The sequence below is a fragment of the Peromyscus eremicus genome, chromosome 19 (genome assembly GCF_949786415.1).
Source record: "Peromyscus eremicus chromosome 19, PerEre_H2_v1, whole genome shotgun sequence".
In the NCBI taxonomy this organism is placed as follows: domain Eukaryota; kingdom Metazoa; phylum Chordata; class Mammalia; order Rodentia; family Cricetidae; genus Peromyscus; species Peromyscus eremicus.
In genome coordinates, this window is record NC_081435.1 from 48,866,180 (window position 1) to 48,891,255 (window position 25,076).

The 25,076-nt window shown below is 52.4% G+C and overlaps 1 protein-coding gene across 1 annotated transcript; it reads left to right on the forward strand.

Annotated features, from left to right (window-relative positions):
- The first annotated feature begins 353 nt into the window (after positions 1-353).
- Positions 354-24,751, forward strand: Csf1r (colony stimulating factor 1 receptor). The gene is made up of 21 exons (XM_059246213.1): positions 354-543; positions 4,035-4,292; positions 4,847-5,131; positions 5,438-5,574; positions 6,194-6,353; positions 8,300-8,489; positions 10,014-10,129; positions 10,266-10,386; positions 10,504-10,694; positions 12,012-12,124; positions 17,273-17,399; positions 17,505-17,609; positions 18,047-18,157; positions 19,042-19,204; positions 21,286-21,374; positions 21,486-21,583; positions 22,430-22,552; positions 22,634-22,745; positions 23,315-23,414; positions 23,713-23,821; positions 23,915-24,751. Exons 1-21 carry the CDS (start codon positions 495-497, stop codon positions 24,083-24,085), a joined length of 2,928 nt encoding a protein of 975 aa, XP_059102196.1. The 5' UTR covers positions 354-494; the 3' UTR covers positions 24,086-24,751.
- The last annotated feature ends 325 nt before the right edge of the window (positions 24,752-25,076 follow it).

Here is a 25,076-nt window from a genome sequence, read left to right on the forward strand (position 1 = left end):
TAGGGCCAGTCAACCCAACATGTCTCAGGTGGACTCACTGGTCGTCTGGGAAACTATTTGTGCTACTGACTCACTGGCTGCCTCTCTTGGGCATGATTTTTCAACAGTTTCCTCAGAGGTGGCTTCTTAAGTCCCTCCGACTTAACCATTTCCCTGCAGGGATAAATACAGCCCTGCTCCAGATTCTGCCTCAATTCTGTCTCTTCCTCTGGGGGGTGATAACTTTGTTTTCTTCTAGAGAGACCCACTATTTCCAAACTCTGTAGTTCCCTTTCAGCCTAGGTTTTTAAGAGAAAAAAAAAAAAAAAAAAAAAAAAGGGAAGAGGGACCAGGCCAACGAGGAGGAGGAGGAAGAGGAAAACAAGCCTCACAGCCAGTGCAGCAGACAAGAGCGTGTTCAGCTGTCCTGATCCTCACAGAGCTAGCAGCTGGGACCCCTGTGCCCAACCAATCCTCCAACCTGCGTCAGCCCACGCTGCCCCGAGGAGGAGACCATGGAGTTGGGGGCTCCGCTGGTCCTGCTGCTGGCCGCAGCTTGGCATGGTAAGAGCAGACACGGGGTGCTCATGGGGGTGTTACAGAGAGGGCCCACGAAAGGACTCGGAGCGTCACTGGCCTGCACTTGACGCCCCTACTTTCTGCTTCGTTTCTCTCGCGCCAGAGTGCGGATTGGTGTTTCTCTGGAGAGAAAAGGAGGGGAGAGCGGAGTGGAACTAGCCTGGCCAGCGCTATGATGGGGAGCTAAGCTTAGCCTTTGACTCACAGTGCGTTCTGCGCGTGTCTCTGGGGCTCTCGGGGGCCACTATCTACACTGCTCATCGGCAGCTGGGAGAGTGGGAATGGCCGCAGCTCCAGGGCGATGCTCGCGGATGTTTCCTGGGCCTACAGGAGGAAATCACTCCTCGGGAATCACCTCCAAGGCAGACAGACACTGAGAGGGCTTGGGCAGAACTGAGATTTGCATATGTGAGATAACCTCAGCAGTCTGGGGCTGCTCAGGCTGCTTCTGCAGTTCTTCCTTGAGTGGTCCCACAGCCGGACAGCCCAGGAGGCCATGGTTAGTTAGGCAGGACCTGGCTCAGAAAGGCCCTTTCTTGGAAGGCTTGGGGAAAGGGTCAGGGTGGAAGACAAGAGATTGGGCTTTCTGGCCCAGGGTTCGAGGGTGGGGAATTTGGAGGGGGTTTGGAAGTGAACACACATGAGCGAGAAAGTATGTGACTGAGCAGGCAAGCATGCTGGGGGGCGGGGGTAGAGAAGACCAGAGAGGGTCTCCCCAGCCATTGTCTTCCTAGACACTACTCCTCAACTTCTCGGGCACTGGCATCAATGGCCCACAGTGGCCCAACAAGCACATCCAGGCTCCACCTGACCTGGCACACAGGTTTTTGACCATGCTACCTGCCTATTTAGGAGGATGGAACTTGGTGGGGAAGGACCGTCTCACCCTGGTCCCTGGGGAATTGGTGGTACTGGCCCCTGGTGATACGATAGTCCACTGAAGGCTCTTTCCTGCCTCAGCCAGTCTCACTGGCTTGTGTACTGACACTTTCCTTCATAGGAAATGTGAATGATATACCTTAGAACACACACACATTCTTAAGAAGATGACTCTTTCTCTCACTCCAGAAAGTCCTATGGATTTGAGTCACTGCTCATTCAGCCTTTATCTTGAGGATCACTTGTGAGGCACTGTGTGTGTGTGTGTGTGTGTGTCCGTGTCCCAGTTCAATGTCCAGCTCCAGAAGGAAGAGGTGAGAGGCAACAGTGGGAAGCCTAAGGTTTTAGCCCAACAGGTGAGTGGGCGGGGTGGGTGGGACCATGGGTGTTCCCGTGGCGGTAGGAATAGTGTTGAAGCATTTAGAGGCAGAGAGAGACTGGCCTCTTCTCTTTGACTGGTGGTCAGGAGTGCAGGAGGTTGGAGGGGGGTGACTCCTGGAGCTGATGGTGTGAGAGTCTAGTATGTAGGTACAAAAAGGAGGAGGTTTGGGTCAAGGGGAGAATTTGAGAGGGGACGTGTGAGATGAAGAATGGATAGGTATGGGGGGGGGTGTCAGTGGCCATCAAGTGCTCATCCAAGGGAAGGCAGGGATGAGTGGGCATCCCTTCCTGCCAACTGTGCCAGCAGGAAGTGAGAAAGCCGTGCGGTGAATGTGGAGCATGTCAGCCCTGTTCTGCGTAAACATCCAGGGCAACAGGCTAGGAAGAAATAAGGCAGGAGCCTCTCTCTGCCTGAGCCCATCTGGAGGTCAAGACAGGAGACCAAGATAAGCAGAGCAGAGTAGCTTCGGGGAAGGGAGGGGGAAAGTGTCTGGGAGATAAGGCAGGAGCAGGGTCATAGAACCCAAGGTTGTATCCTGTGACCTTAAGGATTAAACTCCTTAGTTACCACCTGGCAGGTTCAAAAGGGACTTTGGTGATGTGACATGGGAGCAGAAGGCAGGGCAGGAGGCCTTTCATGCTCTGCTGCCCTCCAGGTGGACATTGGGATTGTTCCTACCAGACAGGAGAGATTCTGAATCCCCGAGGGTCAAGCCTCTCCCCATCTGGAAATGATTGTCGGAGTCCCTAGTCCTAGTCCGTGTGAGCCCAGGCCAGGGTGAAATAGCTTGTCCCTCTTCCTGGTAGTCACACTGCACAGGAAACCAAACCCACAACCCTACGTACTGTCTCCTCTATTTCACATCTGGCTGATCGGAAGCTCGGGCAGATAGGCGGCGTGTTTCCAGTGGGTTTGAAATCAGAGCAGACATTAAACCAGGCTGAAGTCATTTGGGAGAAATGACTTTCCATTTCTGGGCTTGAATTTGGGTGTGTGTGTTGGGGGGGGGGTACCCACTGAGGAGTGGTTGTAGGAAACACTGGAGTACTCTGAGGATCTGATGCCCTTGGGGCTGCCCTGGCTCCGTGTCTGTATCACCAGCTGGAGTAGGAAGGGTTGGCTTGTGGGGGTCAGCAGACAGGACCGTGACACAGGCAGGCCTCTCTGCACAGAGTGTTCTGAGGCCCAGCACGCTGTCCGCCTCTCCAGAAGTCCCTCACTGTGTGGAGAGGAGCGATGGCCGGGAGGGCAGGGAAGCAGAAGTGAGAACGCCAGTCTAGAAAGGCCAGAGGCTGGGCGGAAACCAGGGCCAGCCGGGTGCCAGCAATGTGTTTCCGCCCACACAGGCCGAAGGTGCCTGCTGGCCCCTCAGAGGCTGTGAATCAGTTCTCACTTCCCTCCTTCACCCCTATTTCAGGCCTGGGAAAATTGCTGACACTACAGACACAGCTAGCCTCCTTCCTTAAGACCTGACAAGGGTTTTAAGTTCTCCTTTTCTCCTTCAAGCAAATTTTCCTTAAAAGAGATTGGCTGCCAGGAAAGCCAGCAGGTCCGGAGAAGTGAGAGCAGAGTGGGTCCCTCAGCAGTCTCATTCATAGACGTGACGTACTGAGACTTTACTTGGCCACAGGTGATGCTGCAAAGACTTTCCGGCATCTGGATAACCTAACATGCCGGGAAGGGTGAACCCCGTCTGCATTTGTAGGAGAGGAGATAAAGTGGATGGGATGGCCTCAGGTCATCCCGCAGTGCGTGGACCCGACGTCCAGTGGTAGGAGTGGGCAGGAGCCTCTCTCTCTACTGGGCTAAGAACTCGTGTCTTTTCTTCTTTGCCGAGTGAAGGAAGTCAGAACTTGGCCATCTGTTTCTCCATTTGCTTGTTTGAATGGGGCCCTGGGCTTGGTTCAAGCAGTCACAGCCTGCTTTGTACGTGGGATTGATGAGGTCCTCTCCCCGGGTGGGAAATGATGCAGAAGGCTGGGCCCCCGGTGGCTCTGTGGGAAAGCCTACACATGAGACTAAGGAGGCTGCCAGACCGTCTCAGAGGAGAGTCCCCTGGACAGATGTCAACAAATTTGGGAGCTGAGTGAAGGGCTGGGTGGTGCAGACTCATTCGAGTACCACAACTATTCCTGCCAGAGCGTGGTCCAGCTCAGTTGGGGAACAGCAGGGGTGCCCCCCAGGCCTCACTTCTGTCTTCTGTCACCTCCTTCAGGTCAGGGGGCCCCTGTCATCGAGCCCAGGGGCCCAGACCTGGTTGTAGAGCCGGGTACAACCGTGACACTGAAATGTGTGGGCAATGGCAGTGTGGAATGGGACGGCCCCCTCTCCCTGCACTGGACCCTGAACCCTGAATCTCCCGGAAGCATCCTGACCATAAGAAATGCCACCTTTAAAAACACTGGGACCTATCGTTGTACTGAGCTTGAAGATTCCCTGCGGGGCAGTGCCACCATCTACTTGTACGTCAAAGGTGAGGACTCCAAAATCTCTGTAGTGGGCAGGAGGCCTAGCTTCCGGCATTAGCATGCATAGTAAGCCTGATCCAAGTCTGTGAGTTTGAGCATTGGCCGTGAACAAGCACCTATACAGCACTTACAATTTTTTTTTTTTTTTTTTTGGTTTTTCGAGACAGGGTTTCTCTGTGTAGCTTTGCACCTTTCCTGGAACTCACTTGGTAGCCCAGGCTGGCCTCGAACTCACAGAGATCCACCTGGCTCTGCCTCCCGAGTGCTGGGATTAAAGGCGTGCGCCACCACCACCCGGCAATGCTTACAATTTTTAGTGCAGGCCTCACAATAACCCTGTGAGGTAGCTGCTATGATTATCCCCATTTTCCAGGGGCTCACAGGGGTTGGTTGAGTCTTTTGTCTGAGGTCACACAGCAACAAGTGCCCTAGGGTACAGAAGCCAACCTGGAATGCTGTCTGAGTGGTCCTAGCACAGTATGACTTTGGGCAAATGCTCAGCCTTCTAGGCTCCCCGTCACAAATGCTCAGTTACCACCTTGATTCCTCTTCTTCCCAGATCCACTCCGGCCCTGGAATTTGCTAGCAGAGAAGGTGACGGTGTTTGAGGGCCAGGAAGCTGTGCTGCCTTGCCTCATCACCGACCCCAAACTGGAGTCCAGTGTCTCACTAGTGCGTGCAGGGGGCAAGCCGGTCCAACGCGGTATGACCTACTCCTTCTCACCACAGCGAGGCTTCATTATCCACAAGGTTAAATTCATTCATAGCCATGACTATCAATGCAAAGCTGTGGTGGATGGTAGCGAATCCCTCTCCATTGGCATCCGGCTTAAAGTAGACAAAGGTATGTAGGATGGGAAAAACCTGTCCAGGCATGGAGGCAGGAAGGAGAGCTGGCAGCCATGGGTGTGGGGTGTGTGGGGGTATGTGGGGTGTGTGTGTGAGGGGGGAGTGGAGGAGGCGGAGCGGAGAAACAATTCTCTCTTCTTTCAACTACTCTTTTCTCTCCAGGGCAAGTGGGGTGAGGTGTGCTGGGTGGGACTCTGACTATGAGACTAACGGCGATGAACTAACCAGGGTAGTTGACCCTGTGGTGCTGGGCACAGTGCCAGTGAGCCTAAGTGCTCATGGGTTGTGTTTCTGTCCTCAGTCCTCCCAGGGCCCCCAAATGTGACACTGAAGCCCACTGAGCTGGTGCGGATTCGTGGGGAGGCCGCCCAGATTGTGTGCTCTGCCACTAATGTGAACCCTGAATTCCATCTTTTCCTCAAACATGGAGACACCAAGGTCAGTTCCCAGGGGAAGGAGATGACATGGAGAGGTCTGTCATCTTCTCAGCACAGAGGCATCCTCACTTCAAACTAGCTTTCTGGGCTGGACACATGGCTGTGGCCCCGAGGATGGAGAAGAGGGGCCTGAGACCCCTTGCCAGCAGGAGCTGACTCTGGCAGCTAGGTCTTGGGGAAAGGGGTGAGGATGGCAATCTAACCCCTTTCAGGGTTAGCCCTGTACCTTTGCTATAGTTTGTAAAGCACTCACTTCTTACAGCATGAGGATTCCTAGTCTCCCTTAGAAGCACGGGGCATGTTGGCTATTTCAGAAAGACTTTAGTAAGAGGAAAGATGAGGATCCCCAGGAAGGAATGGAAAGGCTTCCTTTTAGATTCCTCACCCCAGGTGCACTGTATGTGAGGTCCAGCCCTGAGCCCTTGATGTGTGAGTCTATCCACTCTCATTTTAACCCAGGGGCAGGGGACCAGTATTCATCCCATTTTATAAATGAAGCAATTGAGACTCAGAGTTTAGTTCCTTCCCAAGTACAGGCAGATCATCATTTTAAAGGTGGCAGATTTGAATTCAGATCCTAAACAATTTTGATAGGTCATCTCTATTCCTTCTATCTACAGCTTGAAGTCCCTATATACAGCGACTTCCAAAATGACTGTTATAAAAAAGTCCGGACCCTCAACCTCCATGCCGTGGACTTCCAAGATGCTGGCAAATATTCCTGTGTGGCCACCAATAGTTTTGGCACACACTGGGAGTCCATGAACTTCCAGGTGGTGGGTGAGCATCAGGTGGGCGTGGAGAGGCCTGTGGCTGTTGGGAGATAGGATGGCTTGGTCCTGGAGCCCCATCTTAGGAGACTTCTTAGACCCTCAACTTCCTCCAAGTCCTTGGAGAGCGTGGGTGGTGGTTTACGGTAACAAGTTCTGTTCTGTGTTGGGAAGGCCCAGCGGCTCACAACTGCAGTTCATGCTGGCTCACTCATTCCTGAGAGCGTAGGGTATTTGTGTCACGTGGTCACACAAACAGTGCTTCCCTGCTGGGATTGTGAGGAAAGCATCCATCAGTACCCCTAAATGCCGATGGTCCCTCTAACTGGGGCCTCCAAGCTGAGGCAGGAGGCGTGAGGGTGGAGTTGTTGGGCCTCAGTGAGAAGGGAAGGGAACAGCACATCTCGAAGAGGGAACAGCATGTGCGAGCCCCAAGGGAAAGGAGCCCAAGCATCTTTGAGACACCAAAAGCAGCTGAGCACATCAGAGATGTGGAGAGGTGTAAGTGATGATTGTGGGGGAGGGGAGACGAGGCAGGAGCCAGGTAGCAAAGGAGCCTTAACAGAGTGGGTGGGGAATTTGCATCCCACCTTTTTGAGAGGTCATAGAGTTTATAAAGGGGGGAACTGAGGTCTCCACATGGCTCAGCTTGTACAGAGGGGACTGGGAGTCAGGAGCACCCTTTTCTGGGTGTCATTAAACCTGGCTCTGCCAAATATTATGTTGATCAAGCTCTTTGTGCCTCAGTTCCTTTATCTGAAAGAAAATGAGGCTATCGATAGTAATTGACTGTATTTAGAAAACCTGGAAGCAGCCCCGGTAAGATCCATACTGCTAGAGCGTGTGAGCACATACCACATCAGAAGACTCACCCTGGTGGTGGGTGGAGGGGGGTCGGGAGCAGCCACAATAGTGGATGCAGGGCAAGCTGGAGAAGGTGGTCGGGGTGCCAACCGTGGAGATGAAGAATGACGGCCATAAGATGCCCTCCCATGGCCGGGCTGTCGAGAGGGAAGTAGTAGCACTCCACAGACTGAGAACCCCACAACAAAGCAGTTCTGCAGGGGGAGGAAGGGGCTCTGAGTGTGGTCTAGGAGTGTGGCCCGCTAACGGCCGTGTGTTGAGAGTCAGAGGGGAGGAGAGGAGGGAAGCATGAATCACTGGCCTCGGAACACACACAGGGAACTTCTTAGAACTCCGCCAGGCAAAGGGAAGAGAGACAGACTCATCCCTCTGTTAGAGCTCTAGCCAATCTGCTTCCTAGTTCAGGCATTCAGTAGTCACTCAGTAAATGCACAAAATGCATATGCTCTTTTAACTTTTGGCCAGATGTGTGTTCAGGCTTGAAGTTGGCAGAGGGCAAGCTCAGACACTTGGGGCAGGAGAGCTCCAGTTTGTGGAGCAGCTGCTGTGCTGTTAAGCTAGGTCTGTGTGCTGTATTCACGGAGTGAGTTTGCCCGTGGGGCTGGGGGGTCCGAGAGGTCAATTGGGCAGGTGGTGGGTCCAATGGCCCTGAGATCCCATGTAAGGACCTGGGCCCTTTTTCTTGGAGAAGGTGAGAAACAGTCAGAGGGGTGGAGCAAAGCAACATCATGGTCAGACTTGGGTGTGGCAGATTAGCGGGGGCTTCCTGGTGCTCCATGGGGGACTGTCTAGAGGGAGAGAAAGAAGAGGAAGTAAGTTAGGAGGCTATCCCAGTGGTCCAGACTCAAGTGGTCAAAGGTGATAACTCCAGACTGGAGTGGTCATGGAGGTTGTGGGAAGGAGTTGGACAGTTGAGGGGATAAATGCACGACGGTAGAATGATAGGTAACAGAGGTGAGTCCTGGCTGGGGCTGGTGACTGTGAGCCTGGAACATGGATGTGCTCAGATCCTGGGTCAGGGGGTGGATGGTCCAGTGAACAGAAAGAGGCCATCTCCCCACTAACACCAGACCTCCCTGTGTTGATTTCCAGAAAGCGCCTACTTAAACTTGACCTCTGAGCAGAGCCTCTCACAGGAGGTGAGTGTGGGTGAGAGCCTCACCCTCACAGTCAATGTAGACGCCTACCCTAGCCTGCAGAGCTATAACTGGACCTACCTAGGGCCATGGTTTGAAGACCAGCACAAGCTTGACTTTAACATCCAAAGGACCACCACATACAGGTACTGCCTGTCAGCCCGAGGACAGTGTGTGTGTGTGTGTGTGTGTGTGTGTGTGTGTGTGTGTGTGTGTTGGCGTGTGGGTGGGGGGTGTATTCAGCCAGAAATGAAGATGCTTGGGTCCTGTCCCATCTGCACTGCTCATCTCTACCTTGGGTGGATCCCCTTCCTTTTCTTCATCTCACTTTCCCTGACTATGGAAGTATTAGACCTCTATGTCAAGCTGTCCTATCCCCTTGCTCTATGTCTCCAGGGAGCCCAGTGCATTCCTCTACTGTTTCTGGGGGGTGCATGTTCTCAAGATCCTTTGGGACCCCTTAGCTTTATCTCCTGTCCTTTTTTTAAAAACATTTATTTATTTATTTATTTATTTATTTATTTATTTATTAATTATGTATACAGTGTTCTGCCTGCATGTATAGCTGAATAGGGCACCAGATCTCATTGTAGATGGCTGTGAGCCACTATGCAGTTGCTGGGAATTGAACTCAGGACTTCTGGAAGAGCAGCCAGTGCTCCCAACCTCTGAACCATCTCTCCAGCCCATCTCCCATCCTTTTTTATGTCCAATGCCAATGTAGGAAATGACTGTGACTTCCACCCCAAGATGGATTTGAGATAACAACCATGTTCATTACCTGAATAATACATTCATTAGCTGGACATGGGGGCAGATGGCTATTATCTCAGCACACTGGGCAACAGAGGCAGAGGGATGAGGGGTTCAAGGCCAGCTCTAGAGGCTATATCAGCAAGTTTGAGGCCATTCTGGGCTATATCAGACCTTGTCTCAAACAACCGCAACAACAAATACACTCATAATGGACAAATTATCCATTAGAGACTAAGAAAATTACCTGGGATCAGCCAAAGGTGACTTTTTGCTTCAGCGTTTATTTTTAGACTTTTCTATCATAAGGAGCACCATTAAATTAAGAGCCTACAATGAGTCAGATTCTTGTCCAGCATTCTGAATGCTCATCCCTTCAACCCACGTGCCAATCCTGTGAATTAAACAAAACAAAACAAACAAACAAAAAAAAAAACCCCATCAGAATCACTCTGAGCCAAAGAAGACCACAGCAGTTGAGTGTCTGTCTAAACTCACACAGCCAACAATGATAACATTGGAATTTGGCCTCTGGTTTCTGTAGCTACACAGCTCAGAACCAGTCCTGTCTCTTGTCCCTGTCGCCATCCCCCAGGACGGGATAGCACATTAGGGATTTTCAGTCAGGGTTATAGTACTTGTGAACGCTTAGTTCAGTGGTAGGAAGGAAGAAACTTGTGATGATGTACCTCCCAGACCTTGCAGACATTATCTCTAATAAACCTTCGGGGAAACAAAGAATACTCTGAAAAGACAGTCAAGGACCTGGGGTAGGTGGTGTCTCCTGTCTCAACAGCACACTCCTGAGGACCTGGCTCAGACAAGGCCTCTGTGCCCTGAAACTTTAGCAAAGGATGAGCCACTTTATTGCGCAAGATGCCGGCTCACAACAGTAGCATCTCTTGACTGTCTTGCAGGTACACATCGGAGCTCATCCTGAACCGTGTAAAGCCCCTGGAGGCTGGCCAGTACTCCTTCATGGCACAAAACAAGGCAGGCTGGAACAATGTGACCTTTGACCTCACGCTGCGATGTGAGTGACAGGGACAGGCTGCCCAGGGTTGGGTATACTGGGAAAGGTGAGGGTAGCAGGTTCAGAGCAGGCGGTCGGTCAAGAGACAAAGACCTCACCCCTAAGGCTGATCCTCCATCCTTCCTTTCCTCCTCAGATCTCCCAGAGGTCAGTGTTACATGGATGCCTGTGAATGGCTCTGATGTCCTGTTCTGTTCCGTCTCTGGGTACCCTCAGCCCAATGTGACATGGATGCAGTGCAGGGGCCACACCAACAGGTCAGTGGGCTTGGCTTCCCTCCCTAGGCTGAGCATCTAGGCGGGGCACCCACGAGTGGGAGAGGCATGCTGATGTGGGAGACCCGGAAGCCCCGAGTCAAAACCTGTTCTTTCCAGGTGTGATGAAGCCCAGGCCTTGCAGGTTTGGAATGATGCCCACTTGGAAGTCCTGAGTCAGAAACCCTTCCACAAAGTGAACGTTCAGAGCCGGCTGCCCATTGGGACCTTGAAGCACAACACAACTTACATCTGCAGGGCCCACAACGAAGTGGGGAACAGCTCCGAGGCCCACCAGGCCTTCTCTCTAGGTAATCCATGCTCCTCAGCCAGAATCGGCATCAGACAGGTGGAGACTGCTCGCCCTCTCACCCCCGACCCAGGGATTCCTACTTGGAGAAGATCCCAGCCATGCTGAGTCCCACCACTGGGTCACTCTGGCTAGTCCTAAGCTGCAGAGCTCCAGAGATAGCTACATGGAAAGGTCCAGAGTCCCTCCCTGGGGACTGAAGAAGAAAGGGCAAGATCAGGGAGTGAGGGAAAAGAATGAGGCAGAGACACCCAGACAGACACTGAGAGAGGACCGAGAGAGACTGAGAGACACAGAGAGAGACCAGCAAGCTGGTCCACTAGTCTGGTCCTTTGGCTCCTGCTTCCCCCTGCATCCAAACTCACGTGAGGGAGAGAGGAGTTGAATGAAGAAATGCGGCTCATCCCAAGTCCACATCTAGAGGGGATGCTTTCTCCATCCTTCTCCGGCTCCCCTTGATCCCTGCTTTTGCCTGATCCTGAGACACAGTCCTTACTCGGGGCCACTGTGCAAGGGTTTGCCCAATGCTGATGTGAAGCCTGCATCAGGTCCAGTCTCACTCAGAAGCTCACAGCCTCCCCAGGTCCTTAAACTGCTAGGATTTGGCAATTACTGTGTCAGGGCCTGGGTGAAGCTCTCAATCCAGATTGAACAGGGCAGGCCCTTGGCTTCTGCTTGGCTCAAGGATCATGTCACTTAAGTCCTCCAGTCACTAACCTGGAGCAGCTGTTAGCAGACTGGTTGCCCCTGCTGTCTGAGAATGACCTGTCACTGCTGGTGGTGGCAGTTTTAAGTAGTGAAGCCCCACTGGGACGAATGCTGGCACTGTACCAGCCATCATCTCCATGACCGCTCACTCGCTAGCAACAAAGCCCCTCCTCCCTTCATTTTGAAAGGATGATATACCTGAAATGTTTAGAGAAGTCCTAGTTTGGTGTCACTCATCTACTAAGGGATCCAAGCTCCTAGCTGGGCATGGAAATGAATTGTGTCCTTCCTACCACATTAAGATAACTAGGATTAGAGGTCAGGAAGGGGAGACCGGGGCCCCTGAGCTGGTCTCGGACTCAGAAAGCTGCTGAGCTCTTAAGGTCCCATGGAAGCTACAGGAAAGCTGAGGAGGATTTGGGTATAACCCCCACCCCCCAGACCTTTCTGCCCACAGGTGTAAGTGGTAAAGCCCCACATCTGGGGTTTGCATACAAGCAGTGGCTGGGCACTGAGCTAGCCTGCTACAGAGAATTTTCATGCACTGGCAAAGGGATGGGACTGAATACAGGTCCCCCCGCCTGCTCACTTCTCTGTCCCCCTCTTCCAGGATCCAGGCAGCTCCCTGATGAGTCCCTGTTCACTCCAGTGGTGGTGGCCTGTATGTCTGTCATGTCTCTACTGCTGCTACTGCTGCTGCTGCTCTTGTACAAGTACAAGCAGGTGAGCTGGGCAGTGGAGCTAGGCCAAACCCCTGAGGGAGTCAGATGTGGATGACCCCTGCTCAAGCTCGCTCATTCTGACATGCTGTCATGCAACTAGAGCTCTTCATTAGATATCCAGTGTGTGTCAACAGGGGCTAGCACCAAGGAGCTCCTGGTGCAGTAATCCTAGGCTTTACCTTCAGGGGCAGAAGAAGGTGTAAAAGTGAGGATATGCCTAAAAGGTGCCTAGCTCTGCCTGGCTCTGCCAATGGGACCACAAGGCAGTGGGTATGCTGAAGCTCCTTTCTCTATCCGTAAAATGGGGTTCACGATGGCATGTTGTCACCAAGATTCTCCAACCTGTATGTATAGAGGAGGGGCAGGGTGTCGAAGAAAGAGAGCACTCCGTGGTGGAGCCTGTGCTTCCATGCAAGGAGGAAGTTGGCTGCAGATCCAGTTAGCTCATGCATGTTGGGATGGGAGCGTGACTGAGGTTGGTATCTCCTTGACCACACACTGAAGTGGTTGCTGGGTGCTACTTGCCACCTAGACATGGCTTAGTCACTGTCATGGCTACCTAGTCCTTGGAGATACATAAATCCTTCCTTACTTGGAACTAAAAACTTTCTCTGGTATCCCATGAGCAGTATCAGGATCCCACAGGCCTTTCTGCCTTGGCTGACTGGCGTCACCTGATGGTGGTCTAGAGCCCCTCAGCTCTCTCTACAGTTCCATTTTTTGAATATATTACTCCAGGTACCTTCTCATTCTCCACCCAGGAAATTTAATTGCCACGTAAGCAGTCTAAGGCCAGGAGATCTGCAGCCTCAGGATGCCCTCTTCCCTACACCCTTTGAGGTGCCCCTGAGGGAAAGTCTTGAAAGAGTCAGGGCAAGCAGCAGTTCTCTTCTGGACAGCCTCTTCCCAGGGGACTTGGCCCCACCTGTCTCTGTCACCCAGGTCTGGGTGAGAAGGGGTCTGTCTCTGTCACCCAGGTCTGAGTGAGAAGGGGTCTGTCTCTGTCACCCAGGTCTGGGTGAGAAGGGGTCTGTCGTCTCTGTCACCCAGGTCTGGGTGAGAAGGGGTCTGTCTCTGTCACCCAGGTCTGGGTGAGAAGGGGTCTGTCTCTGTCACCCAGGTCTGGGTGAGAAGGGGTCTGTCTCTGTCACCCAGGTCTGGGTGAGAAGGGGTCTGTCTCTGGAAGGGTTGTTTCTGTTCAGGGCTGAGTCATTGCCTTTTGTCCCCAAAAGAAACCGCAACAGTCAGGGAAGGCAGGCATAGGGGAAGAGGAAAGGGTAGGAGTCAGCTGGCCCTGGGGACAGGGACAAAGGAAAGGAGAATGATGGGTGCTGAGGAGGGAAAGGCAGAGTCAGAAAGAGGCCATTGGAGAGATTCTGGGCCCAGGTCTAAATCGAGGCACGAGGGTCTGTAGAGCTTCCAGTGGAAAGTGCTCAGGTCTCCACCGTCCCCAGGCTCCAGACTTATCCCACAGAGCCAGAGGCCTGATCGGGAGGGTGGCCAAGGTCTGATGTTTCCATGCTCTCTTCAATCCCTGTTAGGAACTCAAGGGAGGACCCGGACTTAGGGCTAGTGGGAGAAACTGGGGGATTGATAGGCAGTGAGGATTTAGCCAGGCTTGGCTTCCAGGAAAGGCTCAGGAAGCCCCTGGCAACCGGCATTCCAATCACCACGCCTGATAGGAAGAAACCTTGCAGGCCACCCTACTTTGACGAGGATGGCGCCCCCAAGTCCCTGGGGATAGCAGGCATTCCTGAGGTTGGCAGGGGTTCTGCACTAGCATCATGGATTCAGATATGTGTGTTTGCACCATGCACGCGAGCTTCCAGCCACACCTCCCTTCCCCCTCCCTTCTCCCTTCATCCCTTCCAGCATTTCCCTAGCAGAGGTGGGAGGGCTGACTCAGCCCAGCTGCAGAGAAACAGGGAAGCAGAAGTAGCTCGGAGAAAAACAGTCCCAGCCACGGAGACTCCTAGAGATGCAAGATGGAAGGGACAGGAGGGGGTCCGAGGGAGTCCTCCCCAAAAATCATTTCAGCCCCTTTCCCCAAGCCATAACACGAAGACGCTTTGTTGCTGTTGTTGCTAGTGATGTTTCGTGTTTGTTTGCTTGGTTTTTGTTTGTTTGTTTGTTTGTTTGTTTGTTTGTGGGCTGGGTCTTTATAACTTCGAGGATGGCCTCAAACTCCTTTTGTAGCTAAGGCTGGCCTTGAACACCCCATCCTCCTGCTTCCATCTTCCAAGCGTTAGGATTACGGTGTGTACCGTCATGACCAACTGGGTGTTCCTCCACATGTCTAACTATAGTCTTTTTCTCTCAAATGTCCAGCTGCAAGTTCTTCCATGTAGTTATGTAACATCTCTTCTGCTTGTAAGCTTTCAGTGGCAGGCGACCTCCTCCCCGACTCTCGCTCACGCATCCTTTAGCTCCTCTTGCTGAAGCACCCAAGGCCTAGTCCCTGTCCCCAAGGTCTGACTGGACATCGAGTTGGTCTGTTGGTCCAGTGTCCTCCACCACCCCAGCCCAGCTTCCACTTTCCCCTAAATGGGACCTCCCCTCAGCGCTTCGCAGGGCAGTTCCAGTTCGTGGTGTCGTGCAGCTGCCCCAGGGGCAGGAAAAGGTGAAGCAATCACCGTCTTCTATCCAGACACCGATCTTAGGATCTTAGCTGTATTGGAGGGGCACAGAGAACCCGAGAGGGAACTGGAGCCAGTGAAAGGGTGTAACATACAGGCACCCCCTTTTGGCAGAGGGCTCTGCCTCAGCACCTCTTCCTTCTCCTGAGAGTTAGGAGATAGCCCACGTCTTACAGCCCTCCTGACCTTGCTGTGTAGAAGCTCCCCTCTCATTAACTCATTAGCTCTCATTAAAGCCGTATGGGTCACCTGCCTGAGTTTGTCAGAATCTTGCCCGGTTCAAGCTGCTCGGCACTTGTGTGTGCTACACCTGGACAGTTCTTCTGGCTGGCCCCTCGTGGATTCTCCTCGCTCATCTCACACACTCTCTGTCCCGTCACCCTGCTTTGCTGGCTTCGCGATGTTTTTAAATATTTTAAAACATTTGTTAGTGTCTATTACTTATATCTATAATAATGGGTTTCAATATGGCATTTTCAAACATGCACATAATGTATCTTGATGTTATTAATTATATTCACCCTTCATTACCTTCTCTTGTTCCCTGCTCCCATACTTGCTGGTCCCCTTTTTTCTCCAAACTCTTTCATTTTAATGTGTGTGTGTGTGTGTGTGTGTGTATGAGTGTGAATATATGTATGTGTACATGTGTACATATGTATGTGTGTATATTTGTGAGTTTGTATGTATGTTCCAATATGCTTTGTTGAGGTTGCTTACAGGAGTGTAGGTGAGGAGTTACTTACAGAGATGGACTATACAACTGAGGAAAACGTCTCTCCCACCCGCATAATCAGTAACGGCCTAAAGTTCTTCAGGGAGGGGGCACTTGGGAGCCTCTCTGTCCTCTGCTGTTGACAGGCCCAATCTGTCCAGGTCTTACTCAGCTGCTGTGAATTCAAGAATGCAATAGTCATGCCACACCTGTAAGATGGTATTCCGTAACTCTCCACCTCACCCCAGCTCTTAGGTTCTTTTCTACGGTGTCCTCTGAGCCTGGGAGGAATGTCTTGTTTATGGCTGAGCATTCAACAGTTACTCTCAGCATTTTGACCAGTCAGGAGTCTCTGCAGTTACTGCTGACGGCGGCAAACAGCAGCTTCTCTGGCCAAAGCTAAGAACAGCACGGGACTTCGGGCATAAACAGAATTGTTTAGACGGCTCATGGACAGGCGCGTCATCGCCGTTTAGCAAAACAGCAGCTGTCTAGTCCCCACTGGGGTTAACAACCTCCCTAACCAGGAACTTTTGACCAAGATGACAGTACCAGATGCGGATTCCTTCCTGTAGCCTCAATTCCAATCAGAAAGTGTCTGATCACCCCATAACAGATGTGACACTGTTTGCATCAATGGGCACATCTTTCACGGCATTATTTGATGGTTTCATATATATAAGATTTATTTATTTATGTATACAGTGTTCTGCCTGCATGTATGCCTGCAGGCCAGAAGAGGGTACCAGATCTCATTACAGATGGCTGTGAGCCACCATGTGGTTGCTGGGAATTGAACTCAGGACCTTTGGAAGAACAGCCAGTGCTTTTAACCTCTGAGCCATCTCTCCAGCCCCCCTATCTATATGTTTAGGTTGAATACCTCTCTTAGACACTCAGATGCTAGCCCCGTGGGGTCAAGAGTTTGTCTTGTTCAATAATGAATTGTTCATGCATGATAGAAATGAATGCTCAGTAAAATGTATTATTTTACTGCATGGCTGTATTATTCAGCCTGGAAAAGAGTGAATTCTGACCTCAGCATAGATGAGATGATGACGTGATGCTCAGTGAAAGAAGGCAGTCACAAAAAATCCTGTATGAAATACCCAGAACAGTAAAATTATTAGAGAAAAGTAGAGTCACGTCTTCCAGTGGCTAGAAGCAGGGGAGGGGGAGGGAATTGCTATTCCCTGGGTACAGAGCTTGTTTTACAAGATCAAAGGAATTCTGGAAACTGGTTTCTTACCAGGGTGAATGCACTTACTACTACTGAGGTGTACACTTGGAAATGTTTGGGATGGTACCTTTTCTGTTCCGTATATTTGACTACAGTTAAAAATAAAAGTGGGTCTGGAGGATAGCTTAGTTGTACAGTATGTACGTATGCATATATAAGGCCCTGGTCCAATCCCTAGCATGCAGAACAAAACCACCGACGTAAATTATTTGGATGAGAGAATGGACAGGTTCGTGAATAAATGGATAGTTCTCAGCGTGTACCCTGTACCTTGGCCCAGGAATTATCAAATTCAGAGGCATCAAGGCCTCCAGAAATGATCTTATCCAAGTCTTTGAACAAACAGCTAAGGAAACTGAGGTTTGGAGAAGGGAAGGCCACACAGTAAGGCAGAATCGAGCACTGACTAGCTTTTGACGCTGTGCCCACAAGATGCCACGATCCCTCTCGGCTCACAGCAGGCTGAGAGCTTCTGTGTTGTCCTCTGATACTCTTGGGAGGTGAGATGCAGGTCTGTCTGCCAGCCCATCAGCCCCATGCCTCCCTCTCTTTCTGCAGAAACCTAAGTACCAGGTGCGCTGGAAGATCATTGAGAGCTATGAGGGCAACAACTACACCTTCATCGACCCCACCCAGTTGCCCTACAATGAGAAGTGGGAGTTCCCCCGGAACAACCTGCAGTTCGGTGAGAGAGGGCCTCCCTCTCTGTGATCTCCCATCACAGGGCTGATGGGGGCTGCAGGGACCCAGTGGGCCTCAGGGACCTAAGGAGCCCATGTGTGTGTGATAGGTAAGACTCTTGGTGCTGGTGCCTTTGGGAAGGTGGTGGAGGCCACAGCCTTTGGTCTGGGCAAAGAAGATGCCGTGCTGAAGGTGGCTGTGAAGATGCTGAAGTGTAAGTTGGAGGAGCTGCAGCGTGGGGGGTGGGGACTGGGGAGTGGTGTCTGCTGCCAGCAGGCTGGCTCTGCTGTCACAAGAGGTGCTTTCCACACTTTAAACCTGTTGGGACCTGGGGGGTTTTAAGTTGGGAACTTGACTTCCCAAGTGAGCTCCAGGCTCCCTGTGACTCCTGGTTCTGAGGGTCTTTATCAACCTTTGAGGAGGCATGGGCCTTCTGGCTGAGCCCAAGGGGAGTTAGGGTGAACAGAGCCCACCTCGGGGAACAACCCTGTCGCAGCTCGGCTTCCTCCACCCCAGATAAGCTCAATAACAGGTGCATCTTTCCTCTCCTTCCCCTCTCTCCTCCTGTCTTTCTCCCTCCTATATGTCTCCATTTCTCCTCCCTCTTTTGGATTCCGATCCCTCTGGGTCTCTGGGTACTCCATCTCCCAGCCACGGCTCACGCCGATGAGAAGGAGGCCCTAATGTCAGAACTGAAGATCATGAGTCACCTGGGACAGCACGAGAATATAGTCAACCTCTTGGGAGCCTGCACTCATGGAGGTGAGGACTGGGCGGGAATGGGGACGCATGGTCCTGGGTAGCCAAGGGTCCCTGCACATCTGGCTCCAAGTTCTCCTTCTCAGCTGCTGCAAGGTCTGTAGGATCCCTGCCTCCAAATCTCTGATATTTCTAGCCTGGACTCATAGACAAAGCAGGAGCTGTTTATGGGTGGGCGATGCAGAGAGCTATGTGCAGCTGCCTGAGCCCACTTATAGGGAATTTAACATGAGCCCCAAATCTACCTTTCTCCCCACCCCTCAAGATTTACTTTTTTTTTTTTTTTTTGAGACACAGTTTTTCTGTGTAACCCTGGCTGTCCTGGAACTTTGTAGAACAGGCTGGCCTCAAACTCACAGAGATCCACCTGCCTCTTCCTCCACGGTGCTAGGATTAAAGGTATGCACCATGCCTAGCTTAGACCTACCTTTTAAGAAGCTCCTACCCCAGATGTACATGCCCCAAGACTCCAAGTCACTTCTCTCCTTTTCATTATAGCAGCTTTGTCCTTTACTGAACTGACATTCTCCTCTGTAGAATGAATTTTTGAGCTAAAATTTCTTTTTTTTTTCTTTTTTGAGACAGTCTCATTGTAATCCAGGCTGGTTTAGAATTTCCTATGTAGCCCAGGCTAGCCTTAAACTCACAGTCTTACCTTAGCCTTCTGAGGGCTAGCATTACAAGCAAGCATCATCACACTAGGCTGGGCTAGACTCTTTTTTGAGAGTTTGGTTAAGTTTCCATTGGCTTTACACAGATAGGGTTATTACCTAGCAGTGCCAAGAAGCCTGCTCCCAGAGGCAGGATTAGAACTCAGAGACCCCTGTTCACATGGGGAGTGGAGCCCTGGGGTGTATCTCTCTCACTCCCACTTCTGGCTGCCTCAGGGCCGGTCCTGGTCATCACTGAATACTGCTGCTATGGGGACCTACTCAACTTCCTGCGAAGGAAAGCTGAAGCCATGCTGGGACCTAGCCTGAGTCCTGGTCAGGATCCCGAGGGGGACTCCAGCTACAAGAACATCCACCTGGAGAAGAAATATGTGCGCAGGTAGCTCCCTGGCAAAGGACAGGACAGAAAGGAGGCCAGGATGGGAAGGAGGTCGCATACATCCTGCCTGTGTCGTGAGGAATACCTACCCCAGGCTTTAAAGCAACTCTGCTTTCTTACAACACATTCCTTCCATTCGACAAATACCTGAACACTTAGCATGTTCCAGAAACGTAGAAGGCAATGGGTTCATGAACCCATCACCTTCATGTGTGGAAAGATTCTCCCAGGCCCATACATGGAGGCCTGGCCAGAGATGGGAGGACTCGGGGGGAAGTGCATGTTCCTGTTTGTCACAGCTTGTCTGTGGGGGGCTGCAGGACACAAAGTCCACCCAGGAGTGGCCAGCCTGTCTCCACATTCCCATGAGGAAGTGAGAACAGTTTATTAATTGTTGGATGGAAGTATCAAAATAGCCTGGCCTGTGGCATGGTTCCTGGTCCACTCAGGCCTTGGTTTCCCCGGGTGAGCCAATGGAGTGTTGAACCTCTCAGGGTCTCTTCTGCTGTTCTGTGATTCCTGGAAGCCACCAGAGGCTATGGACAGAGCCACATGAGGGAAGCAGAGAGAGGAAGAAACAAGTTTCATGTTGCCCATGAATGGGAAGGGGGGGGGGAAACCTGGGCTAAGCCTGCTGTGTTTTAAGCTGGAGTCTCAGTTTTGGGTAATGGTGGGTTGGGCCTTAGAGCTAGACTACTGGGATCAGGCCATTCTCAGAAGCAGGGGAGTGTACACTGTGCTTACAGTGAAGGCACTGGACGCTGCTGAGTCTGGGAGAGCCAGAGGAGAAGGAGGTCCCCTAGCTTCCTTCTTCAAGTGTACAGACAATCAAAACATCCCCAGTGTGGGACATTTCAGGAGCAGATGGCATCAGTCCTACCCGTGGGCCTAAGTTATGCTATACAGAAGTGTGGTTTCCAGAACCAGGAGACGGTGGCTGTGCCATGCATGGATGGATCTTAACGGAGACTCTAGTTTCTCTTTCTGGGAGCCTGAGGGTATGGGCAAAATTGAGGTGCCAGGCAGCTTGCTAGCAAACCAGATCTGGCTGACTGCTGAGCATCGGCAGTGGCGTTCAGGGAGGGCTGTGCTTCTACAGGTGGTTTATCACCCATAGCAAGAGTCTGGGTCTCCCTGGGTGTTGCCTGTCCACCCAAACCTACAGAGACGCAGTCTTCACTAAAAGAGACTTCCTGGGGCTCAACTGCCCTGAGCCAGTTTAAGCTCGGCTCTAGGCCTGGGCAAATTTAGTGCTATGCGTGGCTGCTTGGGGCATGAGGAATGTTACCACCTCTCCAAGCGATTGGTTTTAACGTGTATGTATGAGTGTGCGTCTGTGTGTGTGAATACTACAGGTGTTTCTGGTGCCCACAGAGGCCAAGATGGGGTCAGATACCCTGGAACTGGGGTTACAGGGAGTCGTGAGCCACTGTGGTTCACAAAACAAATCCAGATCCTCCAAATGAGCAGCAAGGGCTCTTAACCACTGAGCTATCTCTCCAGGCCCCTTCCTGTGTGGTTTTTAAATTTTTATTTTTACATTTATTTACTTGTAATGTATATGTACAAGCTGGGTCTCTCTCCATCGTATGGGTCCCAGGGATTGGGCTCAGAGAGTAAGCGCCTTTATCCCGAACCATAGTGCCACCCTCCTGGAGTGTTTTTTAATGAGAAGCCAGCTGGTGAGAGGCTGCACCGAGAGATCAGGGAAGGGGCCCAGAATGTACTCACATTCCAGCAGGGCTGCCAGAGAGACAACGTCTTCCTGTCTTTGAGGACAGAGAAGCGAACCCCAGGGGCACATGGGTATTAGGAGCAACAAAGGCCTTCAACAGGCAGAGCTGTCCAATGACAGAATGGGGCATCTCCGGCATTGGGGATGGCTAAGCAGGGCACATCGATTGCTTAAGTAGAATGCGGCATGGGGCCTTCCTTATCAGAGGGACACTCAAGCTGACCTTTAGGTTCCTTCCCCTCTGCTGAGTGACTAAGGGAGTCCAGGGGGCAGCTGGAGGACAGTGCCTGGGCCAGGCTATGCAGTGATGGGCATTGATCACTTCCCAATTCTCCTTCTGATGCAGGGACAGTGGCTTCTCCAGTCAGGGTGTAGACACCTATGTGGAGATGAGGCCTGTCTCTACTTCCTCAAATGACTCCTTCTTTGAGCAAGGTGAGGACGTACCAGGATGAGGGGAGAGAAGGGTGGATGGCCCAGAGGGTCTGGGAACTGGGGCTGAGGAGGAGCAGGGTGTGACAGGGCTGCCTTGACACCTTTTCCTAGATCTGGACAAAGAGGCCAGCCGGCCACTGGAGCTCTGGGACCTGCTCCACTTCTCCAGCCAAGTGGCTCAGGGCATGGCTTTCCTTGCTTCTAAAAATGTGAGTCTGGGTGAGAGGGGGCTGAATTCCTGCTGGCTGTGGGAATGGCGAAGGGGAGGGGAGAGGGGAGGGGAGGGGGCCCAGTGAGAAGCAACGGAGGAGTGGGAGTGGGAGAGGGTAAGTGGGCCATGAACAGAGGGCCTCAGAGGCAGTGGGAGGGAACAGTGTTGAGGCAGGCTCCTCCCGGAGGCCTGGCCCCAGCCTTCCAATGCCTGTTTCCCTCTGTGGCCATGAACGGGCTTAACGACTGTCTGACTCAGGAGAGTGAGCAAGACAACAGTTGTCTCTCCTCGTGAAGCACATAGTCTGACTGGCTGAGCTGTAAGGAAGCCAGAAGGCAAGGGCTCAGACCACCGCCCCGAGAATAGACTTGAGGGGCAGAGGTTTGACTACTGACTGTTCTGCTCTTTGCCGTGACAATTCAGATTCTGTAAGCCTCAAGACCTGTGCCTGCCAAAAAGGGTATTCTCACGAATTGTTTAGGGTTATCATGCGTGCAAACGCTTGGAGAAGCACCTGGGATTGTCTGCTCGGAGGTGGCAGCTGCTGGTGTTAGAACGATGTGGGCCAGAATGCTCCCAGCACAGGGACTCGCTGCTTCTGAGGTAGCAACAGCCCAGCTGTTACCGCTGCTCAGAGAGCGAGAGGACTGCAGGAGATAGGGCTTTATAGATGTTAAACTGGCCACATTAAATTCTCTCAGACCTCAGGCCTGCACAGGTTTGGACAGGATTAGAGAGTAGACTACCAGAATCTGCATCTACTCCCTCATCAGGGACCCCAGACCTCATGCTCCCCTTCCTGGGCTTCGGAGAGATAAACAGTCTAATTTTGTATTTTCCTTAGTGCATCCACCGGGATGTAGCAGCTCGAAATGTGCTGTTGACCAGCGGACACGTGGCCAAGATTGGGGACTTTGGGCTGGCTAGGGACATCATGAATGACTCCAACTATGTTGTCAAGGGCAATGTGAGTGCTGAGAGGGAGCGTGGCTGGTTGGGCAGGCTGTGGAGAGCCACAGCACCAAGTGATACGGGATTGTCTTGTCAGGCCCGCCTGCCCGTAAAGTGGATGGCCCCAGAGAGCATCTTTGATTGCGTCTACACAGTTCAGAGTGATGTGTGGTCCTACGGAATCCTCCTCTGGGAGATTTTCTCACTTGGTGAGCTGTTAAGCCTGCTTCCAGCACAGCCAGGGGCCGACCTGTCTTTGGCTACCCCACTGATGTCTTGAACCTCATGGATGAAATCTACTCAAAAGATGCCTAGTGTCCAAGACAGAGCAAGGGCTGGCAAGAGCCCAGGGATGGAGAGGGCTCTTGAACCAGCACAACAGCACGTGTGTGTGATTCAGACCCTCCAGACAATGCACATTTCCTGAGTCCTTCCTTTGCCTGCCTCTGCTCAGCAGTAGCTGTTACGTAGAATGCTACCTGTCAAGTGCCATTGAAGATGCCGCTAGTCACCTTCTAGCTCCCGTTTACTGGGGAGTAGGTACAGGGCCCTTGTGCTGAGTCCTTAACGGGACAACCAGGTTGATGATGAGGGGCTGAAGGTTGTTGGCTCCCTAGGCGCTACTTACTGCCTAATGCCTTACCTAGGGAGTCCTGGGTATGTGGGTAGTTTCTGCTCAGGGATACAGCTGGGATGGGACCTTAACACTCTGCCTGAGATGCACGTGGGTGGGGAAGGGGAAATCAAGTGTGGTTTCTTATGATCCCGGTCCTTGCAGGTCTGAATCCCTACCCAGGCATCCTGGTGAACAGCAAGTTCTACAAACTGGTGAAGGATGGGTACCAAATGGCCCAGCCGGTATTTGCACCAAAGAACATGTACGCAAAGGCACCCAGGGAGGCACAAGGATCTCTAGGGTTCGGGTGGTGGTTAGATGAGTGTGTGGCCCTGGTCTTTGTCTAGAAGGCTCCAGGCTTCCATCTGCAGCATATGAAGGTTCTATACTAAACTTTGAACCAACGAGTCTCAAGCATGTTAACAGGTGCTGTACCACTGGGCCATACCTCTAGCTCCTGCTTTACTTTTGACTAGTTTTGGGGGCCCTTCACTAGGTGGATCTCCCTAAGTGATGTGCACCGAGGAGCTTGACATGGGCAAACTTTGTTCTGTCTTCAGATACAGCATCATGCAGTCTTGCTGGGACCTGGAGCCTACCAAAAGACCTACCTTCCAGCAGATCTGCTTCCTCCTTCAGGAGCAGGCCCAACAGGACAGGAAAGAGCAGGTGAGAAGGATGGAAAGGCTGCTTGGCTGGCTAGAGCAGGCTGGGCCAGGCCTGAAAGATCTCTGCTGACTGTGTGGCTTCTTCCCCACTCAGGACTACGCTAACCTGCCAAGCAGCAGCGGCAGTGACAGTGACGGCAGCGGCGGCGGTGGCGGCGGCAGCAGCGAGCCAGAGGAGGAGAGCTCCAGTGAGCACCTGGCCTGCTGTGAGCCAGGGGATATCGCCCAGCCCCTGCTGCAGCCCAACAATTACCAGTTCTGCTAAAGCGGGACAGCGGAGTGCTGCTGCTCCCCACCCCCAGCTCCGCCCCCTCCATGGACGGCTGACACGGGGAGAACATGTGAACTGTATCCTCAGCTTGGCCCAGCTCGGAAACTTCCGAACATGAGGGTCTGGGGAGGTCAGAGGCCCCATTCCCAGAGTCTGGGCCATCACTGCCAACGGGGTTTGCACAGTGCTAGCCTGTATTTACTATGCCAATCTGTGCACCCCTAGTTCACTTTCTTTACCCTGTTCCCATGTGAAGGAACCTCTGTTCCTAACTCTCTTGTGTTTCAATGGAAAGACTGACTTTGTGTCTCAGAAAGACAGGGCTCCCAAGGCCGGAAGGAAGCAGAGGGCTTGCCTCCCTGCCATGCTCACAGACTACAGGCTTCTTGGGGCAGGCTCCTTCCTGAGAAGCTCACAGGACTGGTCTCCACTCTTCACCTTCACTCCACAGTCCCATCTCATCCTGGATCTCGGACTGCTAGAATGAGCCAAATGGCAGCTAAAAGTGAGGGGTGTTCTACCCAGTGCCCTGTCATTCTAGGCTAGAAGACATGGGACCTTGGTGCAAGGCCAGCCACACCAAGCAATACTGCATGCTCCTCTCCAAGCAATTTGTCCTCATTAACAGTCAACATTAAACTAACAGCATTAACACAGCCAGCAGTGTCTGGTTCTTTGCACCACACGAGTGCCTACACGTCCGCTAGGACCTCCTTCCACTTCCCTTGAGGGCCTACACGTCCCCTAGGACCCCCTTCCACCTCCCTCGAGGGCCTGCACGTCCCCTAGGACCCCCTTCCACCTCCCTCGAGGGCCTGCACGTCCCCTAGGACCCCCTTCCACCTCCCTCGAGGGCCTGCACGTCCCCTAGGACCCCCTTCCACCTCCCTCGAGGGCCTGCACGTCCCCTAGGACCCCCTTCCACCTCCCTCGAGGGCCTGCACGTCCCCTAGGACCCCCTTCCACCTCCCTCGAGGGCCTGCAC